The sequence below is a fragment of the Eleutherodactylus coqui genome, chromosome 5, assembly GCF_035609145.1.
Source record: "Eleutherodactylus coqui strain aEleCoq1 chromosome 5, aEleCoq1.hap1, whole genome shotgun sequence".
Classification (NCBI taxonomy): Eukaryota; Metazoa; Chordata; class Amphibia; order Anura; family Eleutherodactylidae; genus Eleutherodactylus; species Eleutherodactylus coqui.
This window is the reverse complement of record NC_089841.1, coordinates 78,794,673-78,822,475: the sequence shown is the minus strand read 5'-3', so window position 1 is coordinate 78,822,475 and position 27,803 is coordinate 78,794,673. Positions and strand designations below refer to the sequence as shown.

General features: G+C 47.0%; 1 protein-coding gene across 1 annotated transcript in view; it reads left to right on the top strand.

Moving 5' to 3' along the window:
• NNT (nicotinamide nucleotide transhydrogenase) overlaps positions 1-27,803 on the top strand; it is a 129,699-nt gene that overhangs the window by 13,500 nt on the left and 88,396 nt on the right. Inside the window, exons 3-5 of the mRNA XM_066602744.1 lie at positions 7,169-7,398; positions 10,650-10,867; positions 13,133-13,220. Of these exons, the coding sequence (XP_066458841.1) occupies positions 7,169-7,398; positions 10,650-10,867; positions 13,133-13,220 (536 nt within the window). The remainder of the gene's footprint in view (positions 1-7,168; positions 7,399-10,649; positions 10,868-13,132; positions 13,221-27,803) is intronic.

Here is a 27,803-nt window from a genome sequence, read left to right as displayed (position 1 = left end):
GAAATAATAGGGACACCCCTTAGCGACCCCCAGCAGGAATAATAGAGACACCCCTTAGCGGCCCCCAGCAGGAATAATAGGGACACCCCTCAGCGGCCCTCAGCAGGAATAATAGGGACACCCCTCAGCGGCCCCCAGCAGGAATGATAGGGACACCCCTCAGCGGCCCCCAGCAGGAATGATAGGGACACCCCTCAGCGGCCCCCAGCAGGAATGATAGGGACACCCCTCAGCGGCCCCCAGCAGGAATGATAGGGACACCCCTCAGCGGCCCCCAGCAGGAATGATAGGGACACCCCTCAGCGGCCCCCAGCAGGAATGATAGGGACACCCCTCAGCGGCCCCCAGCAGGAATGATAGGGACACCCCTCAGCGGCCCCCAGCAGGAATGATAGGGACACCCCTCAGCGGCCCCCAGCAGGAATGATAGGGACACCCCTCAGCGGCCCCCAGCAGGAATGATAGGGACACCCCTCAGCGGCCCCCAGCAGGAATGATAGGGACACCCCTCAGCGGCCCCCAGCAGGAATGATAGGGACACCCCTCAGCGGCCCCCAGCAGGAATGATAGGGACACCCCTCAGCGGCCCCCAGCAGGAATGATAGGGACACCCCTCAGCGGCCCCCAGCAGGAATGATAGGGACACCCCTCAGCGGCCCCCAGCAGGAATGATAGGGACACCCCTCAGCGGCCCCCAGCAGGAATGATAGGGACACCCCTCAGCGGCCCCCAGCAGGAATGATAGGGACACCCCTCAGCGGCCCCCAGCAGGAATGATAGGGACACCCCTCAGCGGCCCCCAGCAGGAATGATAGGGACACCCCTCAGCGGCCCCCAGCAGGAATGATAGGGACACCCCTCAGCGGCCCCCAGCAGGAATGATAGGGACACCCCTCAGCGGCCCCCAGCAGGAATGATAGGGACACCCCTCAGCGGCCCCCAGCAGGAATGATAGGGACACCCCTCAGCGGCCCCCAGCAGGAATGATAGGGACACCCCTCAGCGGCCCCCAGCAGGAATGATAGGGACACCCCTCAGCGGCCCCCAGCAGGAATGATAGGGACACCCCTCAGCGGCCCCCAGCAGGAATGATAGGGACACCCCTCAGCGGCCCCCCAGCAGGAATAATAGGGACACCCCTTAGCGCCCCCCCAGCAATAATAATAGGGACACCCCTTAGCGCCCCCCCAGCAATAATAATAGGGACACCCCACAGCGGCCCCCAGCAGTAATAATAGGGACACCCCACAGCGGCCCCCAGAAACCCACATACTTATCCTCTCCTCCTCATGGAAGCGCCGCTCCTCCTCTGCCCGGCATGCCCTCCAGCAGCGCTGATCGCAGGTGCACACTGACGTCGGTGTGCTGCCAGACACCTTTTCCCCCAGCTTTTGCAGAATCAAGTATGAGATGTCAGGGCAGGCGGGAGAAGGATCCCGGCTGCACACTGATGTCACAGTGTGCGCCGTGATCAGCGCAGATAGCAGCGCTGCTGAATGAATGCCAGCAGGGGAGCCGCGGCCCCTGCTGGTATTCACGATCGTGGTGAGTGGACGACGGCAACGTGTGCCAGCAGGGAGGGCTCTGCGTGCCACAGGTTTGCCACTATTGTTCTACATTGTGCAAACTCGTAGGGTGTTGAAGTCTTGTACACAAGCTACAGGCGGTCCAATTGGGTACTGCAGTCTCCATGCCCACCCGTATCACATCTTGTATCCAAGCTGGAGGCAGTACAACAGGGTACTAGAGCCTCCATGCCCACCCGTATCACATCTTGTATCCAAGCTGGAGGCAGTACAACAGGGTACTAGAGCCTCCCTACGAGGGTTCAGTTTTCCACAATAAATTCTCCCTTTGCTCTGATAATATAATCACTTATATTGGTTAGAATGAGACAGAAAGTTTCATTCTATTCTGACCACTCCTTGTAGGGGAGGGACTGTTCTTTACAAGGAGTGTATATAACGTGCAGTACATGTATGCACTGTAAGCTTATACATGGTCATACGTTGGAGGTACTTGTCACGTTGGAGCCGTGTGTGCGTGCGTGCGCGTGTGCGGCAACCTCTGCTGCTTTAACTAAACTGTGGGGGTGCTACCCTAATACCCATCTCAGGGGGTATAACTAGTGACGTCTCCCAAATTACACTGCTGGCTAGTGAATTATATGGTGCTGGCTGGGGTTTTCATAGGCGGCACCTGAGGGCCATGTTGGTATAAGACGTGCTATGCATACAGACATGGCAGATCACAATATATTCAGAAGAGAGGTATACTCCGGCTTGTACTGCCAATCCTCCGGCCAGAGCCAGATACCCTTGTAGCTTGTGGAAATCACGTGTTAGTAAGTTTAGTACATACCAGCTGAGCAGAAAACCTGATAAGCCGGAACATTAATGATTAATTGTGGACGGACTGAGTCTGACTTTCATTGCAGCTACCAGAGGTCACACATGAGGGAGACGTCTTCATAGTTAGACCGCATTTACACGGGCAAGTGCGATATCGGTCCCGCTCGTAAACACGTGATTGTACCCGCGATTACGATGCATTCCATCACTGCAATGTAATTTTCATGTGCGTGAAAATCACAGGTTATTTCTATAGTAAATATTGCATCGCAGTTCCAGGAAACTCTCATTCAAGCACGCTGCAATCTTTATTATTTTTTTGTCTACCATAGGGGATAATGAGCGATGCCACAACCGACTGGACCAAAAATAGGACGCGCTGTGATTTTACAAGCTCGCACTATCTGTGCTAGCGAAGAATCTCTCATGTAGGCCCAACCCACTGATGGGTTATTTCTAGAGATGAGCGAGTATACTCGCTAAAGGCAATTGCTTGAGCAAGCATTGCCTTTAGCGAGTACCTGCCCGCTCAAGACAAAAGGTTCGGGTGCCGGCGGCGGGCAGGGAGAGCGGGGCGGAACGGAGGGGAGATCTCTCTCTCCCTCTCTCCCCCCCCCCCCCCCCCTCCCACTCCCTCTGCTGACTGCCGCTTCTCACCGCTCCCCCGCGTCGGCACCCGAACCTTTGCCGGCTCGAGCAATTGCCTTTAGCGAGTATACTCGCTCATCTCACGGACGTATTTGTGCACACAGTGTGCAAAGAATAGAACCCACTGACTTCAATGAATTCATTCTCATTATTTTTTCTTGCGCGCGCATTTTGTTCATGCAAAAAAACCCGCAGCATTCTCCATTTTTGTGCACATTTGCGCACCAAAGGCCTCATAGACGTCTATGGGAGGTGTGCAAATGTGCACTCAGTATGCGTACAAATGCGCAATAGGCTGCACAACTCTGCTAAAAGAAAAAAATGGACCTCATTAGGCTAAATAGCTTTTTAAACAACAGAAGGGGTGTGATGCACGCCAGTGTGGTGAACTGGCCTTGCCTGCGCCAAAAGTACAGTGCTATGCTCCAATACATGCACATGTCTACCTCGTTCATTGTGCTGAGTCAGCGTATTTGTGCATACGCTCGTGTGAAGCCGTCCTTAGGCTGGATTTACACTCATGAATTCCCCCGGCGAATTCCGTCTGATTGCGATATGAACAGAACTTGTATTAACATTATTTTCTGTGTTTATACACACGGGCGACTTTTTTCTCTTGGACCGGGAGTCCAAGATACGAAAATTGCAGCATCTTCTATAATTTAAGTGATATCGTGCAATATTTTTTAATTGGAGTGTAAAAAAAATTAAAAAGTAAATGCCTGCACTCACATATAGATGTGATTTTCACAAGTGCGCTCTCGGCCCGATATCGCTCTGCAACATGCATTTTACTCGCAAATGTTAGGCTGGTTTTCAAGCAAAATTCACTTTGCATCACTTTTGTGAGTTTCGATCCTTTCGCATTAGTTTCACGAGCGATAGAGGTTCGAAAGTGTTCCCCATTGTTTTCAATGGGAAGCCTCTTATCGCACAGCATGCGACAGCCATGCAATGTGTTTAAAGGTCTCAGTGAAATCAATGGTTGAGGCGTTCCAAGCAAAGCAAAAAATAGAATATGCCGCAATTTTTTTTTTCCTCACAGCTTCGCTCTTAGTTAAACGTTGCTCATGCGTATGGCTACATTCAAAAGAATGGGGTTTATATTCGCGTGAGTTTTGTGCGTTTCGCAGTGCGCAATACTGGCGCAAGATCCTCGCCTTAGGCTGCATTTACACAAATGACTTGCCTGAGCGAGTTGCCTCCGATCGCGATATGGACGGAACCCGCATGGGTAAATAACCCATTCATTTCAGTGAGTTGATCTACATGAACAATTTTTTTATTTTAGTTTTATTTTTTTCTGCTCCTACCAACAGTGCTGCACGTCCTGTTTTTGGGCGATTCTGTTCAGGAATTTCTCATTAACTCCAATGGGAGACCCCCCCCCCTCCCCCCCCCCCCCAAAAAAAAATCGCATCACGCTCGCATGCAAATATGAGTTTTGTGCGAGTGCGATGTGATTTTTATATATATTTTTTTACTATTGAACCCGCATGCAATGTTTCTCTTATAAAATGCATTGCAATTTCAGGGATAATCGTGCGTTTGCGCTATCTGTCTGAGGACCACACCTTGCTGCTAATCCGCTGCCAGCCCTTACTGAGTAATTGGACATCTGTTATGATTTATGCGAGAAGGACGCACAGATAGATGAAAGGCCGAAACGAAAATCCACATCCAGTGTTTCTGGAAATAGCAAGAAAGGGAATTCGCTGTCACTGGCAGAAACGCCGTTTCTTCCAGATGAGGGGTAGAGGTGGTAATGGGGCTGTTTGCAATCAGTGGCTTCAGTTGTGCTGCCGAAGAAATATAGCGATGATCAGAGCAAAGTCGCATACTGTGCTTCCCTGAAAATAAGCCCTACTCCTATTTGCAGGGGGTGTTGGCGGGAGGCTTGAAATATGAGCCCTCCCCAAAAATGAGCCCTAGATACACTAGGTAAAAACCAACAATAATAATCACCTAGCTGCCGGCGTCTGTCTCTCTCACTCTGGTCTCTGGTGTTGTGACAAGCTGTAGTCCTCCATGCTAACAGGATTCTCTTCTGGTGACAGGGCTTTGAATACCCCGTCTCTGGTAAGAGAGCGCTGTGATTGGATCGAGCGCCAGTGCTTATTGACGCTCGATCCAATTACAGAACTTATAGGAGGCAGGGTATTCAAAGCCCTGTCAGCAGAAGAGAATCCTGTCAGCGCTGAGAACTGCAGCAGCGCAGGGACCAGCACTAGGGACACACGCCGACAGCTTGGTGAGTGTTGCTTTTTTTTACCTCATTGCCTATACTCACCTAGCCGCCGGTGTCTGTGTCCCTCGCATTGGTCCCCACGCTGCTGCAGGCTGCAGTTCTCAGCGCTGACGGGATTCTATTCTCCTGGTAACTGGGCTTTGAATGCCCTGCCTCCGGTAAGCGCTCTGATTGGATCGAGCCCCAGCCAATCCGAGTCGGCGCTCGATGAACCAATCGCAGCACTTATCGGAGGCGGTGTATTCAAAGTCCCGTTAGCAGGAGAAGAGAATCCTCTCAGCATTGAGAACTGCAGCAGCGCGGGGACGAGTGCGAGGCACACAGAAGGCGGTAGCTGGGTAATTATAAGACACTGCCTCTTTTGAGGCAAAAATTTATATACGATAGTGTCTTATTTTCGGGGAAACACTGTAATACTGAGATGACTGAAATTGTAGTGTGAGCTGTGAATCACACTTGCAGATATATAGTAATGCGGCATATATTGTGAGCACACTACTGAAGAAGGTTGATAGAGCTTTTAGGGCTTTTGCACACTAGCAAGAGCGATATCTGTCTGTGATTCACCGCCCGATATCGCTCTCGCAATCCATGTGAAAACAACCTTGCATCACTGCAGGGAATTCTGGTAGCGTTGGCCCTATTGAAAGCAATGGGAGAACATTGCGGTCCTCTGCCACTGTTGTGACAGCAGCGGCAATGGATTCCTTCATCCCCGCGAGGAGTCCCCTCATCACTGAACACCCTACTGCTGCTGTCAGTGTTCAGTGATGAGGGGACTTCCTGCGGCGATGAAGGAATTCCCTGTCCCTGCTCTCACAGCTGCGGCAGAGGATTGAGATGTTCTCCCTTTGTTTGCAATGGGGTTTGCGCTGCTGCCGCGGGCCCGATTTGAGAACCTGGACGAAACCCTGAAGGAATCCCCTGCTGCAGCTGTGACAGCTGTAGCAGGGGATCACAATGTCCTCCCATTGCTTTTGCTGCATTGTATCTGGTGGACAGGCAGCTTACCATGCCATAAATTTCTACCCCACCGGTCCTTCTGCAATGGATAATGGCAAACTAGGTCCCTTTTGTCATATCTTGTGCCACCCAAGTCAGGAAAGAGAGAAATGATGACTAGAGATCATGCATGTCACTTTTGAACCCAAATTATACTTTAATCCCTTCAGGACCGGATTTTTTTTTTTTTTTTTCATTTTCATTCTTTTGTTCCTGCCTTCCAAGAGCCATAACTTTCTCGTTCTTCCATTGACCTAACCATATGAGGGCTTGTTTTTGCAAGACAAGTTGTATTCTTTAATTGTACGGTATAATGTACAGAAAAAACGTAAAAAAATATAAGTGGAGAGAAATTATAAAAAAAAAAAAATACAATACAATTGCACCTTTTCTTGGGGTGGGAAGGGGGTTTGTTTATACAGCATTCACAGTGCAGCAAAAGTTATATGAACTTTGTTCTATGGGGCAGTTTGATGATGCCAAATTTATATAATTTAATGTTTTTATAGTTCTAAAAAGGAAATTACATTTTTTTCTTACAAATTGATAACCACCAGGTATGGAGTGGACGTTTATTTGTTATGTGGTTGGGAAAGGATTAATGTATAAAGAGAACTTGAAGCAATTTTATTAAATATATCTCGCTGTTTTGTATATTTTTCATGACTTTGATATTGATAACCTACCCTTCAGCCATTAATGGCAGATCATTAGGGATTGGATTCGCAGCAGCTCCACAATCAGCTGACTGATGGGGCGACAGCGATTGCTATAGTCACTGATCGGTGGGTGTGCTGGGGTAGGCTCCACTGATCTGATATTGATGGTATATTCCATGGTTAATCATCAGTATTAAAGTCCCTTTAGGTCTGATCCTTATCGGTGACCTATGTGAATTTCCTCTGTTTTTGTCTCTCAGGTATCCCATACAAACAGCTGACGGTGGGAGTTCCCAAAGAGATTTTCCAGAATGAGAAGAGAGTGGCTTTGTCCCCTGCTGGGGTGCAGGCGCTGGTGAAACAAGGCTTCAATGTACTAGTGGAATCTGGAGCTGGCGATGCTTCCAAGTTCTCTGATGACCAGTACAAGGAGGCTGGGGCCAAAATCCAGGGGACCAAGGAAGTTTTGGCTTCGGACCTGGTTGTCAAAGTAGGTCTTTTTGAGCCTTATTTTGTGTGTTTTTGTTTTTCCTTCTCTCTTACGAGGGAAAGACTTACATAATAGAGGATTGATTTATCTACAGTTCTCTAAGGTTAGGGTCACAAGGGGTGAATTTCTGCTATGGATTTTTCTGCAGTTTCCCGGCAAAATCCACTTGTGTTACATGCAGACTCCTCCTTATGCATAGCAAAGGTGAAAGCTGCTTTAAATTCATAAATTGCTATGTAAAACAAGTGTGATATTAATGTCTTTGTATTTATTTTTATTGAAAAATATGCAAAATCAATAAATAGAAATTTGAAAAATAAAAATCATAAATTGACATTCTATGAATTGCAGATCCAGACTGCAGGTCAGTGCTTCTGTGAATTTCGTGTAGTTTTTTTTAATTTTTTTTTTTTTTAAACCCAGCGTGTAGATGAGATTTTGTAAAATCTCTCACTTTGCTGCTGCTGTAAACGCTGCAGCTTTTCCACCCACAATTCCACTGTAAGCGAACTGCCGCTATATGGCTGTACATTAATCATACCATTGACAAAGTGAAGGGTTGAGCAATGAAATCAAATTGCTATTTTCTATTTACGGTTAGGCCACATTCACATCTATGTTGGGGATTCCTGTTTGCATTCTGTTTATCTTCTGTTTATGGATTAGAAAAATCGAGTTCAAATGAAATTGAGCATTTCCGTGTTTATTCGAATGGGTTTAATAATAATAATCTTTATTTGTATAGCGCCGACTTATTCCGCAGCGCTTTCAAGCTTGGGATAAATGCAAAACAATACAACAATTACATGTGAGGTACATTCAGTTTGAAATAGTTGGGGTGGGGCTGGTACAGGCGGTACAAGGGGGGGGGATAAGGCATTGGGGGAACACAGGCGGTATGGGAATTTACATGTGGAAATCCGTTATTAGAAGGCAAACGGGGTGGGGCGGTAAGGAGGTGCAGGACTAGAGGTCATATGTGATAGGCAGGGTGGAAGGTGTGGGGAGCCATAGGGAACGGCAGGGGACTAGGTCAGGAGATTTGGTATGCTTCCTTGCAGAGGTGAGTTTTTAAGGCACGTCTGAAATTTCGTGCATCAGGAATTGTCTGGATGCCTTGTGGTAGAGCTTTCCAGAGGATGGGGCTGCTCTGGTGAAGTCCTGAAGGCGAGCATGTGAGGTTCGTATTACAGGGGTGTTTAGTCTGAGTGTGTTAGCGGGTCAGAGTGAGTGGGCTGGGTGGTGTTACGGACATAAGGGAGGCGATGTACGGTGGCGTGGCGCCATGCAGAGCTTTGTAGGTGAGGTTGAGGAGTTTAAATTTACTTTTGCAGTGGATGGGCAGCCAATGGAGTGACTGGCATAGTGCAGAGGGGTCTGAGTAATGGCTGGATAGAAAAATGAGCCTAGCTGCCGCATTTAGTATGGGTTGGAGTGGAGAGAGTCTGGTGCGAGGGGACGCCGATGAATAGTGAGTTGCAGTAGGCAAGTCAGGAGTGGATGAGGGCGACCACGAGTGTCTTTAGCGTGTCCGTGGTGAGGAATGGCCGTATTTTAGCAATATTTCTGAGGTGCATGTGGCATGTTTGCGCCAGAGATTGGATGTGGGGGGTAAAGGAGAGGTCAGAGTCCAGTGTGATTCCCAAGGCAGCGGGCATGCCGTCTGGGGGTTATGATGGTGTCAGACACTGGAAGGAAGATGTTGAGGGGAGGTCGGTTGGAAGGCGGAAAGAAGAAGAGGAGGTCCGTTTTAGAAAGGTTTAGTTTGAGAAAAAGTGAGAACATAGTATTGGAGACAGCGGACAGACAGTTGGTGATATTTTGGAGGAATGGTTCAGAGATCTCACGAGAAGAGGTGTATAGTTGGGTGTCGTCAGCATAGAGATGGTATTGGAGGCTGAATTCGGGGATGGTTTGTCCAATTGGGGCTGTATAGATAGAAAAGAGAAAGGGGCCAAGGACCGAGCCCTGGGGGGACCCCGACAGCGAGAAGAAGTGGCGAGGAGATGAAGCCAGCAAAGGAGACACTGAAAGAGCGGTCAGAGAGGTAGGAGGAGAACCAGAACAGAGCAGTGTCCTTTAGACCAATAGAGCGGAGCATAGTGAGAAGGAGGTCATGTCGACAGTGTCAAATATAGCAGACAGGTCAAGGAGGATTAGTAGGGAGTAGTCAGCCCTTGACTTTGATTTTTAAAAAAACCTAAACTGAATGCTTTTAGTTTGATTCTGTTTTTCTTTTTTTTTTAAACGGATCAAGTGGCGGTATCTGCAGCGCAATTTGTGCCATGTAAAAAATGGAATGTAATCAAACTGAGATCAGTGGGGAACAAACAATTAAACTGGTTAGTCTCATCCAGACAACTCCTTTATTTTATTTGATTTCTATTTTTATTCTCCAGAAATGGAACAGGGAAATAAAATTCAAATGGCAATCTCTAATGCAGATGTGAACGAGCCCTTAGTTGATCTACAATGTGTTTATGCTGTCAGCTGGTGCACATGTGTTAGATGTGGGATGTGCCTTACCTGCCAATCTCAGATCCTTTCACAGTCCATAAATCTATTATGTGCAGTGAAATTTCAAGTTACAGACCATGAGCAAGTTTGACTGTTTCCTGCCCTCAGTTTGCCTTCTCTCTGCCCAAGAATGGGTAGTTTGGGTCGTCCTCCTTCACATTGGTGGGTATCCCAGGGGGCCCCCTCCTATCTGTTTAACCGTTTATAAAAATATAAAAAATAGTTCTTAAGAAGGGCTGAATTACTACAACCAAACTAGTTTCTAAGGCTCCTTTTACACTGCACGATTTTCGTTTGCATGAGCGAACAAGCTGCTGACGTCATCACTGCTCGTGCAGCCTGTTTAGACGGGCAAATTCATCGTTGACTCATTCAATGAGAATCCTTCACTTCTCGTTCAGTGTTTCACATTTCCTATGTGAAACTAAATAATGAACCAGAAGTACACGATTTTTGTTCCTCGGTCAGTCATTGACTCTCTGCACTGCACATGTGCTGCGGCGTGCCAGCCGGCACATACGCAGAGCAGAGAAGAAACATGTACGCGGGGGTCAATGCTGGGGTATAGGATCTGATTTCTCAGTCCCAATCCGACCCGGTGGTGGCCATGAGGCCTAAGGCAGTCTGACCCATCAAGATCTCTAAGCCTAGGGGTCCCCAGTGTACTTCAGTGCTTGCAGTGTATATCTGTCTCTGTAATGAACCTGTGATTTTTTTTTGCTCCTCTCCTCCAGGTACGAGCGCCAATGCTCAATCCAGCACTGGGAGTTCATGAAGTGGATCTTTTCAAACCATCCTCCACCCTCATCAGTTTTATTTACCCTGCACAAAACACTGAGCTGCTGAACAAACTTTCGGAGAAGAAAGCGACGGTCTTGGCCATGGACCAGGTGCCACGTGTCACCATCGCCCAGGGATATGATGCTCTCAGCTCCATGGCAAACATTGCTGGGTGAGGATCCTTTGATGCTTACTCTCCACCCACGTCGGACCATGACGTGGCCATTGAGCAATCAGTATTATGCCATGAGCAAAAGCGTGCTGACCTGCTTTACTAGTGCAGGTTCTTTAGATCCTCTTATGTGACCTCTGCACAGACTTTTTTTTTTCTTCTCCCCTTATGACAGTTGTTTGGAAATCTGGTAGTTAAGCACTTTGGAATTTTAAGGGTTTTTGGTAGCATGTATTTACATGCTTTTATATATAACCTATTTCCACCCAAGCGTGCTCATTTTTTTTTTTTCTGGTCCCCGACAGTTGATGTGCTGATACTGAACATGAAATCTAAGGCTCTGATTTTGATGGGAAACTAAGCCTCAGCACTTAGAGAATTTTTTTTATCACCAATCCACAGAGTGAATGATACATGTGTTAGATTGCTAGGGGTCTGACTGCATAGCACCCACCAATCGCAGCGATCTGCAATAATTCCATTTGTGGCTGTTAACCATTTAAATGCCCCTGTCAACAGTGTCGGCAGCATTTAAATGTCCTAAAAATCCTACCCCCCAGACCCACAATGAGATTGCAGGCTGCCGGTCGGGTGTCATGGGAACCCAGAGCGCTTTTGAAGGCCCCCATGACTTCTGTGAGTGCTTGCCTATTAAGACATGCCTGTTGCATGTCTTAATAGAACACCTATCAAGATGCAATACTATAGTATTGCAGTATGCAAGCCATCAAACTGTCACATGTTTATGTCCCCTTAGGGGACTGAAAAAGAAAATAATTACAAAGAATATTAAGTTTAAAGGGGTTGTCTCGCGCCAAAACATTTTTTTTTTCCCCATAGGCCCCCTGTTCGGCACAGGACAACCCCAAAGGATGTGTTAAAAAAATAAAAAAAAAATTAATTACTTACCCGAATCCCCGCTCTGCGACGTCTTCCTTCTTCTTCCTTCTTCCTTCACCAAGATGGCCGCCGGGATCTTCACCCACGATGCACCGCGGGTCTTCTCCCATGGTGCACCGTGGGCTCTGTGCGGTCCATTGCCGATTCCAGCCTCCTGATTGTCTGGAATCGGCACACGTGACGGGGCGGAGCTACGAGGACCAGCTCTCCGGCACGAGCGGCCCCATTCACCAGGAGGAAGACCGCACAGCGCAAGCGCGTCTAAAAAAGCAAGAAGACATCAGAATTAGACGGATCCATGGCGACGGGGACCCCAGCAACGGAGCAGGTAAGTGAATAACTTCTGTATGGCTCATAATTAATGCACGATGTATATTACAAAGTGCATTAATATGGCCATACAGAAGTGTATAACCCCACTTGCTGCCGCGAGACAACCCCTTTAACAACTTTTTCCCGTATTTCTAATAAAACAAAAAAAACTATTTTGTCTGTAAAAAGTCCAAAGTATTAAAACAATGCATTATTTATCCTGAATACTGTCAAAAAAAAAATAAAAAAATCCACAAGCCAGAATTGCTCTTCTTTATGTTGGCTCCAAGAAAAAATGTTATCAAAAGTGATGAAAAAAATCATACATATATCATCCTGCAAAAAATGAGCCTGCACACAGCTGTACTGACAGGAAAGTAAAAAACATATGGCGGTCAGAAGCTGCTGAGAGAAAATATACATTTTTAAAAGAGATTTTATTTTTTAAAAGTAGAAGAAAAAAAAGGTCTATAAACTTTAGTTTTGTCATAATCCTATTGACCCACAGAACATAGTTGTCAGGTCAGTTTTGTCACAATGTGTACGCCTTCAAAATAAAATTCCGCCAAAAATGATGCAATTGGATTTTTTCCATTGCAATCTACTTAAAAAGTGTTTCAGTACAGTATACGAGGATTCAGTACTCGTATACTACTTATGAAAAATACAGCTTGCCCCAAAAAAATAAAGTTCTCTGACAGCGCCGTCAATGCAATAATAAAGTTATTTTGTGTTTTTAAAAGTGGTGAGGAAAAAAAGACTGTGTCCTCAATGGGTTAAATGGATTGTTCTGATGTGAAATAGGGCATAGGGACCTCACAGAGGGGGAAGTCCCTGGTTTGAGACCTCACTGTTCACCAAATGCAGCGCCGGTCTGTCAGAACAGCTTCCACTCACCTTCCTGCATTACATGGGCGGCCATTCATTTGAAGCCGCTGTCAGGCAAATATGTGGCTGGTTACTGGGGATGCCAGAGTCTTTTTAGAGACGGGTCATCTTCAATATAACTTCTCTTTAATGAATAGCTGTTCTCAAACGTTTTCTTCCTTACAGATATAAAGCTGTCGTCTTGGCCGCCAACAACTTCGGGCGTTTCTTTACTGGTCAGATCACGGCAGCAGGCAAGGTCCCACCTGCCAAGGTAAGTACATTTTTGCCATATTCTTTAGTCATATTAACCTATTTATTTATTTATGGTTTTTCCTCCCCACTTTCAAAAAATCTTAACTTATTTTTTGGTCAACCTAGCTGTCTGAGGGCTTGTTTTTTATGTGGCACAAGTTGTATTTTTCAATGGTACTATTTAATGTACCATAATCAGACTTTTACGGACACAATGATACCAAATACGCCTTTTGTTTTTGTTCATTTTCATTGTTTTTAAATAAATATGGGAAAGGCCGCCTGCAGACGAGCGGGTTGGATCCGGCAGCGAGAATTCTCGCCGCGGGACCCGACCCGAGAGCCTGCAGGGACGAGCGCGTACTCACCCGCGCCTGGCGGCCCCGTCTCTTTCATGTGCCGGCTGCCGCGCAGCCGGCGCATGCGCAGACCGGAGCCGGCGGCCGGGTGAGTGCATGCCCCGCACAAAAATAGGATATGCCGCGGTTTGTTTGCCCCGCGAGATTTCGCGCGGCCAAACCGCGGCCGTCTGCATAGGAGTGCGTATTGTAATGCACTCCTATGCAAACTTTCAGTGGCGGAAATCCCGCGGGAAATACCGCCGCGGGATTTCCACCCGTGTGCAGGCGGCCAAAAGGTGTAAATTAAAAAAAAAACCCAAAACATTTGCTACCTTTTTTTTCTAATAATTAATAGAACTTTTTGCTTATCAGTTTCCATTGGGGACTTGAACTTGTTTGATCGCTCATACAGTATAAGGGTGCATTCACATGAGCGTGTGCTGGTGCGTACATAGGTGTGCACAAAACCAGTGCGCCCAAGTACGTGCACAAACACGCATGAATGCAGGTCCGTGCAGCATTGTTTTCAATGGGGAGGCGGCTGCTGCCAGCAGCCCCATTAATAGCAATGGGCTGCTGGCAAACCCTGCAGTGATTTTCAGGGAAGAGCTTTACATATAAGCCCTTCCCTAAAAATCATTCCTAGTTGTAGTTTAAAAAAAAAGTATACTCGCCTGTCCGCTGCTGCCGGGGCTCAGGCACGTCAAGCCGCTTGGGTCCCTTCACTGTAATGAGGTTCTTTCAACAGGTGGGAATTTAAAATCCCCGCCTGCTGAAAGGGCTGCGTCTGATTGGCTGAGCGCTCAGCCATGCATTGAATGGCCGAGTGCTGCCTGTGATTGGCTGAGTGCTCAGCCAATCAAACGCAGCCCTTTCAGCAGGCGGGGTTTTTTAAAACCCCACCTACTGAAAGAACTTCATTACAGTGAACCCAAGCGGCTAGATGCGCACGGGCAGCGGCGGACAGGTGAGTGTGAGTGTGTATATAATTTTAGTTTTTACTACAACTGGGATTGATTTTTAGGGATGGACTTATATTTAAAACCCTTCTCCGAAAATCACTGCGTGGGTGCCGGCATCCTGTTGCTTTCAATGGGGGCAGCAGCGGCCCCATTGAAATCAATCGGAGAGCTTCGCGATCCTCAGTCACGGCTGTGGCAGGGGATTCTTTACTCCCTGTATTGAGTCCCTCTTTTTTGCAGGTACATGCAATTGCACGCCTGTAAAACAGACCTGTGAACATACCATAGGGAACAAATGGTTCTAATAGACACGTAGTTACAGTTAGGGCCAGAAATATTTGGACAGTGACACAAGTTTTGTTATTTTAGCTGTTTACAAAAACATGTTCAGAAATACAATTATATATATAATATGGGCTGAAAGTGCACACTCCCAGCTGCAATATGAGAGTTTCCACATCCAAATCGGAGAAAGGGTTTAGGAATCATAGCTCTGTAATGCATAGCCTCCTCTTTTTCAAGGGACCAAAAGTAATTGGACAATGGACTCTAAGGGCTGCAATTAACTCAGAAGGCGTCTCCCTCGTTAACCTGTAATCAATTAAGTAGTTAAAAGGTCTGGGGTTGATTCCAGGTGTGTGGTTTTGGATTTGGAAGCTGTTGCTGTGACCAGACAACATGCGGTCAAAGGAACTCTCAATTGAGGTGAAGCAGAACATCCTGAGGCTGAAAAAAAAAGAAAAAATCCATCAGAGAGATAGCAGACATGCTTGGAGTAGCAAAATCAACAGTCGGGTACATTCTGAGAAAAAAGGAATATTCACTGGTGAGCTTGGGAACTCAAAAAGGCCTGGGCGTCCACGGAAGACAACGGTGGTGGATGATCGCCGCATACTTTCTTTGGTGAAGAAGAACCCGTTCACAACATCAACTGAAGTCCAGAACACTCTCAGGGAAGTAGGTGTATCTGTCTCTAAGTCAACAGTAAAGAGAAGACTCCATGAAAGTAAATACAAAGGATTCACATCTAGATGCAAACCATTCATCAATTCCAAAAATAGACAGGCCAGAGTTAAATTTGCCGAAAAACACCTCAAGAAGCCAGCCCAGTTCTGGAAAAGTATTCTATGGACAGATGAGACAAAGATCAACCTGTACCAGAATGATGGGAAGAAAAAGGTTTGGAGAAGAAAGGGAACGGCACATGATCCAAGGCACACCACATCCTCTGTAAAACATGGTGGAGGCAACGTGATGGCATGGGCATGCATGGCTTTCAATGGCACTGGGTCACTTGTGTTTATTGATGACATAACAGCAGACACGAGTAGCCGGATGAATTCTGAAGTGTACCGGGATATACTTTCAGCCCTGATTCAGCCAAATGCTGCAAAGTTGATCGGACGGCGCTTCACAGTACAGATGGACAATGACCCCAAGCATACAGCCAAAGCTACCCAGGAGTTCATGAGTGCAAAAAAGTGGAACATTCTGCAATGGCCAAGTCAATCACCAGATCTTAACCCAATTGAGCATGCATTTCACTTGCTCAAATCCAGACTTCAGACGGAAAGACCCACAAACAAGCAAGACCTGAAGGCTGCGGCTGTAAAGGTCTGGCAAAGCATTAAGAAGGAGGAAACCCAGCGTTTGGTGATGTCCATGGGTTCCAGACTTAAAGGGGTTGTCCCGCGAAACAAAGTGGGTCTATACACTTCTGTATGGCCATATTAATGCACTTTGTAATGTACATTGTGCATTAATTATGAGCCATACAGAAGTTATCAGAAGTTATTCACTTACCTGTTCCGTTGCTGGCGTCCTCGTTTCCATGGAGCCCGTCTAATTTTCAGCGTCTAATCGCCAAATTAGACGCGCTTGCGCAGTCCGGGTCTTCTTCTTTTCTCAATGGGGCTCCGTGTAGCTCCGCCCCGTCACGTGCCGATTCCAGCCAATCAGGAGGCTGGAATCGGCAATGGACCGCACAGAAGCCCTGCGGTCCACCGAGGGAGAAGATCCCGGCGGCCATCTTCAGCAGGTAAGTAAGAAGTCACCGGAGCGCGGGGATTCAGGTAAGCGCTGTCCGGTGTTCTTGTTTAACCCCTGCATCGGGGTTGTCTCGCGCCGAACGGGGGGGCTGTTGAAAAAAAAAAAAAATAACGTTTCGGTGCGGGACAACCCCTTTAAGGCAGTGATTGCCTCCAAAGGATTCGCAACAAAATATTGAAAAAAATATATTTTGTTTGGGTTATGTTTATTTGTCCAATTACTTTTGAGCTCCTAAAATGTGGAGTGTTTGTAAAGAAATGTGTACAATTCCTACATTTTCTATCAGATATTTTTGTTCAACCCTTTAAATTAAACGTTACAATCTGCACTTGAATTCTGTTGTAGAGGCTTCATTTCAAATCCAATGCGGTGGCATGCAGAGCCCAACTCGCGAAAATTGTGTTACTGTCCAAATATTTCTGGCCCTAACTGTATGTACGCACATAAACACGCTTGTCTGAATACATCCTTATTAGAGATGAGCGAGCGTACTCGGAAAAGCACTACTCACTCAAGTAATTTGCTTTATCCGAGTATCGCTGTGCTCGTCCCTGAAGATTCGGGTGCCGGCACGGAGCGGGGAGCTGCAGGGGAGAGCGGGGAGGAACGGAGGGGAGATCTTTCTCTCCCTCTCTCCCGCCCGCTCTCCCCTGCAGCTCCCCGCTGCGACTCACCTGTCAGCCGCAGCGGCACCCGAATCTTCAGGGACGAGCACAGCGATACTCGGATAAAGCAAATTACTCGAGCGAGTAGTGCTTTTCCAAGTACGCTCGTTCATCTCTAATCCTTATGTAATACTATGGTATTACATTATACCGCATTTTGACAGGCAGTCTATCAAGACGTGCCTTCAGAAGGCAACTGAATGGCACCTTGTGAACTTATTGTGGGGGGGGAGTGTTTTATGGGACCTCCAAACTCCTGTTAAGACATTTAAATTGTCGCAATCAGAACGTGGCTGTTGGTGGGTGTCGGCTGTCAGAAACCGCCAACACCTGCCCTGCGTGTAGCGGAATTTGCTCCAGATCCCACTCCATACAAACCCCGGTGCTGGAGGGCGTCCGTGTATGCCCAAAATGCGACAAAAGGCGTAAAGTGAAACTAAACTTTCTGAGAGTCCCTTCACCACTCAGATGAGCACTTCTGTCTCTTAGTCTTAGTGATCGATGGCTGTTTGAGCACCCGGACCCCTACCGATCAAAACCTTTAACGTGACTGACCTGTCAGTCATTTTCTGCAAGTTTGGCTCTTCATTAATAACAGCCAGCAGATGGCGATATTGTGCCAGTTAACTAAAACCAGAATTCTTGGCATTGCTGTTTGCTGATTCTTGTGCTTTTGTTATGGATTGCACCAGATTGTGCTCATCCAGATGTGCGCAGAGCAGCACCTGCTCCTGCATGGAAGCGGAGCGGCTTTATGTGCCGGCTGCACCTCTTCTCATTAACTTTCATTCTGAGTGCAGTGGAAGTGCCACAAGGTGCCCGAAGCAGCAGTAATGTCTGATTTATCTATATGTCTGATATCTACGTTTGGAGTCTAAAAGGACCATTATTACTCAATCGGTAATATCTGTATAAAGTGTTCAGGGGACGTCAATATCTAGTTGTCGGGCGCAGAACGGATACATTCCCAAACTTGTCCTCCCCACTAAAACATAGACAAGACTTTTAACTGGGCGACCATAGATGACAGAAATGTCTGCCACTGCCGCAGCGTGTGAATTGTTCCCTACTGCAGATTTGATGAAGGGCATTAAATAAGTCAATTGCTAATTACGCTTTGAGTTATATGACCATTGTTTAACCCTTGAATTACCTGCTATTTTGTTTTGGGGTTTTTTTTTCATCTAGTTTCAAGAGCTGTAACTTTATTTTTCCTTCAGCATAGTCATATGAGGGCTTATTTTTGCGGGGCCAAGTTCTGTTTTTTTTTTTTTAATAAATGGTTTTAACGTATGCAACGTATAATATATTGCAGATGCACCTTTTCTTAAAAAAATGTAAAAATTTTTTTGGGGGGGTGCTTTTGCGGCAGTCATGGTTTGGTAAAAATGACTTTAACCTCATTCTGTGGCTCAGTAACATTATGATATGTTTAAAAAATTTTGTATACCTTGCTGCTTTTAAAAAAAACTACAACAAATAGCCCTTGTTTCAAAAAGAAAAGTATTTTTTGTTCTATCCAGAGCACCATAACTTTATTTTCCATTGCTTGGGGGTGTGAGTGCTCATATTTTATTTTATTTATTTAGTAATTTATTTTTTGCAGCGCGCGCTGTGGATTGTATTGCTACCATTTTTGGCTACACACAATTTTTTTGGTCACTTCTTTTTATTCAATTTTTATTGGGAGACTGGCTTCTCAAAATGTGCAATTCTGGTATGTGTTTGTTTTTCCTTTTTTTTTTTTTTTTTAAATCAATTTTTAAATTTTTTTTATTTTTCGTAAACTTTTTCACCTACATTTTTTTGTATTGCAGTATATTGCTTTTTTTTTTTTAATTTTTTTTTTTAAAGGGACTTTATTTAGCCAGGAATTAACAAACATATAAACACTAGAGATGAGCGAACATGTCCGTTACGGACACATCCGCACCCGGACACCGGCTTTGCCGAACACTGCAGTGTTCGCGCGTAAAGGTCCGGGTGCCGCCGGGGGGCGGGGAGATGCGCGGCGGCGCGGGCGGCAGTAGCGGGGAACAGGGGGAGCCCTCTCTCTCTCTCCCTCTCCCCGCCGCACCCCCCCGCGCTGCCACGGCGGCCCCCGAACTTTTTCGCCCGAACACTGAAGTGTTCGCAAAGTTCGGTGTTCGGGCGAAAAAGGGGCGGGGCCGAACGTGTTCGCTCATCTCTAATAAACACCAATAGCTGGCACCACAGGTGTCAGGTTCAGCAGACAGTACATTGCATAAAAAACAGGGTAGAGGTAATCTTCGCCTGCGTACATACGTATATTTCTTCTTGGCATGCTATACCTGGCTAGTACTTTTTTATTTCTTTCGTGTCTCTCCCCCCCCCCCCCCCCTTTAAACTCTAACTGTATCAGTTATTACTGAACAACAGTCTAACCTTTGAATAGATCAATTGTGGTCAATCAGGAACAAAGAAAAAAAAAAAAAAAAAAAAGCCAAAAAACTTAAAACTTAGACCCCCCCCCCCAACCCCCTGGCGCGACTCTCTTTAAGAAAATTTGTGGGAATAGAGGAGAAAAAAAGAATAGTTTTCTGAGCATTGGGTTTTAACGTAGAAAGCAGATTGAGCAGGTGTCTCTCTTTTTATCCTTCTCTCTCCCTCACTCCCCCCCTACCACCTGGCTTGGCTCTCCCGACGCCGTCGCGGGGCAACTTACCCAGCTACCCCAAATCTTGTTGAATTTTTCAGGGCACCCCCTGGCCATGTACGTCAGTTTGTACATTGGGATTTCGGCGTTAACGACCCGGACCCATGCGCTCCTAGTTGGCCTCCCGGGGTGTTTCCAATTAAGTAGAATCACTTTTTTTGCATAAAAGAGAAGCAGCTTGTACAGTATACGTGTTGCTGCGGACACCGGCAGGTCTCCCACGAGCCCAAAGAGGCACGTTCCAGGATGCATGATCCTCGGTGCCCCTAGATGGGTTTCCATGAAGACAAGCACTTCTCTCCAGTATTCCTGTAGGACCGCGCACTCCCAAAACACATGCATGACCGTCCCGTCCGCCACCAAACACCGCGGGCACGTTGCAGTAGGGAGCAGGCCCATTGTGCACAACCTGGAGGGGGTATAATATATGCGGTGCAGAAACCTAACTTGGATGAGCTTGTCTCTAGCGCTAACCAGGGGGGGACCAGATCCACCCAATATATCCTCATCCTCCCCGGAAGTCAGGTCAGAGATGTCTTCCTCCCATCTCTGTACGGCCCTCTCGCCTAGCTGGGCCAGGTGTTGCGCTGTATGGGCATAAAAACTCGACAGCGGTTTGACAAGATTGCACATCTGCGCCAGGCTCTCCAGTCGCGTCATGGATAGCGGGATAGACAAACCTCCAAACTGAGCCCTGGCTACATCTCGCAATTGGTAGTACCTAAAGTAGGAGTTTTTGGGCAGGCCGTGGGCTATCCGTAGCTGCATAAAGGTGCAGAACTTGCCCTCGCTGACTATGTCAGAGAGGACATTGATGCCCCGGCGTCTCCAGAAGGCGGACTCCGGGAAGCGCTGGAAGTGTGGCAGTTTGGGGTTATTCTAGAGGGGAGTGTGTGGAGATCGCGCAGTCTCCTCTGCAGTGGACAGTCTTGTGACCCGTTGCCAGACCTCCAGCGTCACCAGCATGGGAATGGGTAGAGGGCCGACCGAGGATGAGGGGCCGCTCAGTAGCAGCCCCCGTAGGTCCTGTGCAGGGTCCACCATTCTACGTTCCAGGCCCACTGCTGGGTTGTAATTTGACGAACATAGCCACCATCCCGCGTATACCAGTTGGCTGGCCAGGTAGTAGTAATAGAAGTGCGGTAGGGCCAGTCCCCCTCCGTTCGACGGGAGGCACAGGGTCTCCAATTTAATCCTGGGTGTAGTGCCCCTCCACAGTATGCGCAGCACAATCCCGCGGAGCTTAGTAAAAAAATTTTTGGGGACTAACATAGAGGAATTATGCAGTATGTACAGGAACTTTGGTAGTAGTTTCATTTATAGCAGGTTTATTCTGCCCACCAGCGTGAGTGGGAGAGAGGCCCAGCGTGTCGCCGCCTCCCCGGCCCAGCCCCGGAGAGGGACCAGGTTGGAGTTGTAAAAGGCGGATAGTTCCACTGAGACCTTTACTCCCAAGTAGGTGGTCTGGGTTGTCCAACTAAGCAGGGCGGGCAGAGGGAGCTTGGCGGCCGCAGGGTCCACCGCCAGTAAATGGGTCTTGTCCCAGTTAACCTTAATGCCAGAGTGTGTGCCGAATATAGCCAGAGCTGCATCTAGAGACGCCTCTGGGCCTTGAAGGAAGAGGAGGGTGTCATCTGCATTAAGCGCTATGCGCTCCTCGTAGTTGTTCAGTTTAAATCCCTTCACTGTTGGTGACGTTCGGATTTGGATTGCAAGGGGCTCTATGGCGAGGGCAAACAAGGCGGGGGACAGAGGGCAGCCCTGTCTTGTGCCTCTGCTCAAGGACAACTGGGCAGAAACATGTATATTAGTTTTAGTGTTGGCCACCGGGGAGTCGTATAGGATCTCGATCCATTTAATAAAGGTTGGCCCGAATCCGAATTGCCGCATCAACGCCCATAAGTACTTCCACTCTACTGAGTTGAAGGCTTTCGCCTGATCTATAAATACCAAAGTGCGCTTCCCGCAATTAGTGTGCTTGTACGACAAGTGATTAAAGAGCCTCCTCAGGTTCATGTCCGTGCTTTTGCCAGGCATGAAGCCGGACTGGTCCGCGTGTATGATCTCTTTCAGTACTGAGTTTATACGCGTCGCCAGAATTTTTGCAATTATTTTTACATCGTTGTTGATAAGGGAAATGGGGCGAAGAGCCACAGTCAGTGGGGTCTTTCCCGGTTTTGGGGATCATTATTATAAGGGCTTTACGCATTGTGTCCGGTAATGTCCCCCCTCGCAGAATAGAATTATATAGTGTGAGGAGTCGTGGGGCCAGGGTTTCCACATTTTTTTTGTACCATTCCCCGGGGAGCCCATCCACGCCCGGTGATTTCCTATTGGGAAGTGCCTTAATGGCCTCCGTTATTTCTTCTACACTTAGATCGCTATCCAGGTGGGCCGCGCTGTCTCCACTCAGTGTGGGGAAGGGAATGTCCTCTAGGTACGCCAGGAGCTGGGTTTCAGTGCAGCTCAGTCTGGAGGTATACAAGTCACCATAGAATTGGGCAAACGTTTGGTTGATTAGTTTGGGATCGTTTACCAGGGTACCCATGCCATCTCGTACCGCCGTAATCGGTGGCAGTGTCTGATCCTCTCTAGCCAGGTAGGCCAGTAAGTGGCCATTCTTGTCTCCCTGATCAAAGATCCGGTGACGGGAATACAGGAGTTTCTTCTTGGTGTATTCAATAAGCAGTAGTCTATACTCCCTTCTCAGGGCAACCAGAGTTGTGGTAGTTTCCGGGGAGGGGTCTGCTATGTGTCTAGTCTCTACTAAGTCAAGGCGCCGTTCCAAGCCCAAGCGGCGGGCTCCTAGGGATCTTCTATGCTCGGCAATAGCCGAGGTAAAGGATCCCCTGGTGAAGGCTTTAAATGCGTCCCATACCACCAGCTCCGAGGCCGTCCCCTCGTTGACATCCCAGTACATTTCAGCCTCTTGTTCTGCGTGCTCGTGCACTTCTCTCTGTTCCAACTACAGGGGGCTCAGTCTCCACGCAGGGCGGCTGCCCTCGACTCCCAGGTCAAGCACCAGTTGGAGTGGGGAGTGATCTGAAATGCCTCTGGGTAGATAGGATATATCACGAACCATACAGAGGCAGTCCGGGGAGCCAAAACAGAGATCTATGCGCGAGAAGGCATTGTAGGTTGGGGTGTGACATGAGTAAGCTCTGTCATGTGGGTGTCTCGCACGCCATATTTCCTGCAGTGAGTAGGAGTCGGCCCACCCAGGCAGCCGAGTCTGTGTGAAGGCGGCTGGAGTGAGGCGGTCCCGCACCGGGTCCAAAATTAGGTTAAAGTCTCCCATGATTACTATCGGGGCCGCCTCTAGGAGGACCACTCGTGCCATCACCTCGTGAAGTATTTCAATGTTAGCAGGTGGTGATAGGTAAACAGTTATTATCGTGAGGAGGCGGCCATGGAAGGTTCCCTGTAGGATCAGGTAGCGCCCCCCAGGGTCTATGTGTATTTGGCGGAAGGCAAACTGGGCCGATTTGGCCACCAGTATGCTGACTCCTCGAGCGTAGTTGGAGTAAGTCGCGTGATATGCTGAGCCTATTGTTGCTCGTTTAAGCGCCAGCGTCTTCGAGCCCCTAAGGTGTGTTTCTTGGAGTAGTATCATGTGGGGAGAGTGAGTTTTAAGGAAGTCAAAAACCAATGCTCTTTTAATTTTAGAGTTTAGGTCCCTGACATTCCAGGAGACCAGCTTTAAGTATGTGCTGGCCATTTTCAAGGGGCTGGCCATTATTCCCACGGGTTCCTTGTAAAGCATCCGAAAGAGAGTTGCGCCCAAGATAACGTATATTGCATTTTTACGTTCACCTATGTCATAGGCCAGGCTTAATATGGTTATGTACAGGAATACATGGCAGCCCTGGGCACCATTGCCATGTGTGTTGCCTCACGTGGGAGCCAATGGTGAGTCGGAGGGTAGACCAACCCCCTCTCCCTTCGGCTGTCAATTTACATGCAGTAAGCTGTTACGATCGGCGGTTGGGTGTTTTTTTTGTTTGTTTTTTTTCCCTGGTGTCGGCTGTCCGAAACAGTAGTTACCCATTGGGTAGGTAACAGACTCCACTCCCAAAAAAAGACAATAAAAGTTATTTTTAAAAAGCCATATGTACCCCAAAATGATACCAATAAAAACTATAGCTTGTCACGCAAAAATATATGGGACTTTGAATGTAGCAATGAAAAAAAAAAAATTAAAAAAAGGTGGTTTTATTGTGCAAAACAGGAAAAACCTTATAAATAAATAATAATTTTGGTATCGTTGCAGTTGTACCGGCCCCCAGAAAAAAATTCTGGACTCATTCACAAGGGCGTGTGAGTACAAGACTGCGACTCTCGCAGCGTTGTGTTCATCGCAGCGCCTACTCTACGGCCTGCCATTGGCCTTGTGCATGCCCAGGATTATGATGTCATGTACATGCACAGTGTGACTTTTTTTTCCCCAAATCCCCCGCTCTGTATTAAATGCTGTCCGTTCGCAGGCATTACAAATAGGCAGAGTTTCAATACTCAACCCTTCAAGGGCTCCGTATGAAACGTAGACAAATGGAGCATGCTGCGATTTATTTCTCCTGCCTTTTACACAGATGTCCCGTCGCAGTTCCAACGCACATATGAATGGAAGAATGAAAGTCCATAGACTTTGATTACCTCCATTCACCCCGTGTTGCTCACGGGAAATGCCCATGCGCAATACACGGTGTCAATACGCCCATGTGAATTGGCCCTAACACTGTAAATGTTTTTCAATGTACCCAAAAATGGTACCAATAACCACTACTGTTCACCACACAAAAAATAACCCCTCATAGGGCAATCATTGCATCATTATTAGAGATAAGTGAGTATACTCGCTAAAGGCAATTACTCGAGCAATTACCCCCCCCCCCCCCCCCCGCTCCCTCCTGCTGACTGTCGCTACTCACTGCTCCCCCGCGCCGGCACCCGAACCTGCAGTCTCGAGCGGGGGAGATATTCGCTAAACGCAATGCTCGCTCGAGCAATTGCCTTTACCGAGTATACTCGCTCATCTCTAATCGTTATAGCAAAAATAAGCCGCGTCCTGAAGGGGTTACGAGCCAGAGGGGCACAGAAGGTAGTAAAATATGTTGCTTGTGTTCAGGATTTTGCTAAACTGTTTTTTCTTTCTTTTCCTAATTATTTTGTGACTAAATTTAAAGATAATTATTACAAGAATTCTGCACTTAATGTATTTTAATGCCTTGAAGACCAGACATTTTTTAGTTTCTTTATTTTGTTTTTTTTTTTTTTTTAACCCACGTGGTGGTTTTATGGCCCTATTTTTATTTTTTTTCTCATGACAGGGCTTTATTTTAGTCCTTTTTTTCCCGTTTTGATATATAATTTGTATAATCTTGGCTTACCGGCTAGATATGGCAACGTTTTATGTCGGTGGTGGGTCATTTTTCTATTTTTCATATAAATATTTATTTTATCCTGTACATTTTTTTTTTACTTAGATGTTTGTTTTTTACAAAGTAACAAGTTACAAAAATATGTCCTCCCATGACGTGTTATAAGACCCAGACCATCATCCAGGATTAAAATCCAAGACCAAGCACCTTTAAATTTACGGTGCTTGGCCTTCGATATGTTAAGCCTATGTATTTCTATGTCTTATGAGACTAAAAAAAATCTATGAATAGTGCCCCCTCTAGTGGATTGTTTGTGCATGTCAGGCTCGTGTTAAATAGATGCTTTTGCCAAGATTCCTGCTCAGGTTTGCACTACACGTGCTTCTACAGTCTTGCAAGTTGGTCCCACTTGCTCAGCAGACGGGTCTGCATAGCAATGAACGCCTCTGACTGTCTTTCTGCTATCTGATCAATGAATTAGAAAAAGTACATTTATTTTGGAACCTTTCGGTCTGGGTTTTGATATAAACATCCCATCCGGCGGTCTGGAAAACTTCAAGAACAGCGCTGTGCGCAGTAACCGTAGTCCTAGAAGGGCTTCAGTACATTTTCAGTAGTACGAGGAGAATGTGTAAAGATCTCAGTATGGCGAGAATAGAGTGCAGGGGTGCCATCCGTATCTTTGTCCCATTCATCCTACAGAAACAACCCTCTTTAGATACGTAGGAGCAATGTCAAAATAACCTTTACCTCTCCCTCTCTGCGTCTTTAAGGCCGTTTCACACAGGTGACAATAGCATGAATTTCTCACAATGCGACTGCTACAATTCGCATGTACAGTGTTTCCCCGAAAATAAGACAGTGTCTTATATACATTTTTGTTCAAAAAGGTTTACCTTTTTTACATGTATAGCTGCCTGGACACTATTTAAATTGACTTTTTTAATGAACTGTTAACAGGGCTTAATTTTGGAGTAGGGCTTATATTTCAAGCATTCTCAAAAAGCCTGAAAAATCATTTTGCATCCTCAAAAATTCTGGAAAATCATGCTACGTCTTATTTTTAGGGTATGTCTTATTTTCAGGGAAACGGGGTATGTGAGGCCCATGCTTACCTATGGGTTCCTTCACATTAGCGATATTTTGTAGGCTGCTACATTGCGAGGAAAAAATATTGCCGTGATTTGCAATGTTTTTTTTTTTAGCCCACGTTTCCCTATTGAACCTTCCTTTGTATTGCATCGCACGAAAATGCGGTTTTCGACTGGTGCGATGTAACTTTTACAGTAGGAAGTCCTACTGTTTGTCCCTAAAATAAGCCCTAGCCGCATAAAAAACAAACAATGCATTACCTAACACGTGCTGTCCACTCTGCCGCAAAAATCCTGCCTCCAGGAAGCACTGGCTCTGATTGACTGAGCCACGGCGCTGGGGAACCAATCACAGCCATCGCATTGAATCACTGTGATTGGTTTATAGAGCGCTGCAGTGATTGGCTGAGCCGTGACGCTTGAGAATAAATTAGAGCCGTCGCTTCCTGGAGGCGGGATCTTTGAACTCCTGACCAGGAAACGATGGCTGAAGACTACAAACAAGTGCCACGGAGCTTTAGAGGCGGCACCTGTCAGGTAATATATTGTGTTTTTGTTTTTTTTAAATTTTCTGGGTAAGGCTTATATTTCATGAAAATCCCAGGAAGAAAGCGCTACAAAGTCGCGTGACTTTGTAGCAGCACAACATCGCGATATCGCGAAGACGCAGCGCTATAGCACAGCACACAGCTACGACGTCGCTGCGATATCTCTGTTGCCCGTGGGACAGAGGCCTAAGGCAAATTGGTGAGGACATTGGCAGGTAATGTATAGCCATGGCCAGCCCTTTTTGGTTCCTTTCATCACTATGCACCATAACCTTCCTGATTGTCCTACCTGGTGGCTCCTCATCCTCATGTCGTTGGGGCAGCTTGCTGACTGTCGCAGCCTTTCTTTTGTTCATACGGTTCCCCTGTACAGGCTCTCCTTAGATTCGGCTTCCTGCACTTGGAATGTATCAAGCGGGTGGTCCTCGCCAATCCCTGTCAGTGAGTCACATCAGATTTGATTGACGGTAAAGCGGTAGAAATCGCCCACAGGGGACACTCCAAGCATCAGGAGTCAAATCCAAGTAGAGGAGAATGATAGTGCGTATAAACAAAAGTAAAGCTGTGATAGTCAGCAGGACCACAGCTACATAGTCATGCAGCCAGTCCGCTGGCATGAGGACATGGGGGCTCCACTCTAGTCAACCAAGCCTACTCTATCTCAACTGAGACCCTGGCGCAGCGGCTTCAATCGGAGAGAACGCCGAACCCTTTAGATGCCAATGACCATTCCGACAGTGACATTTAAAAGGCCCAATAGAGGGAAGGAGCTCCTAATGTGTCCTGAATAGTCCCACTCAATGAGATTGCAAAAAGCAAGCTTTCACACAACCCTATGGACAGAAAAGTGAAGAAAAAAAAAGGTGTGGAAAAATTGGCAGTCATTGTATG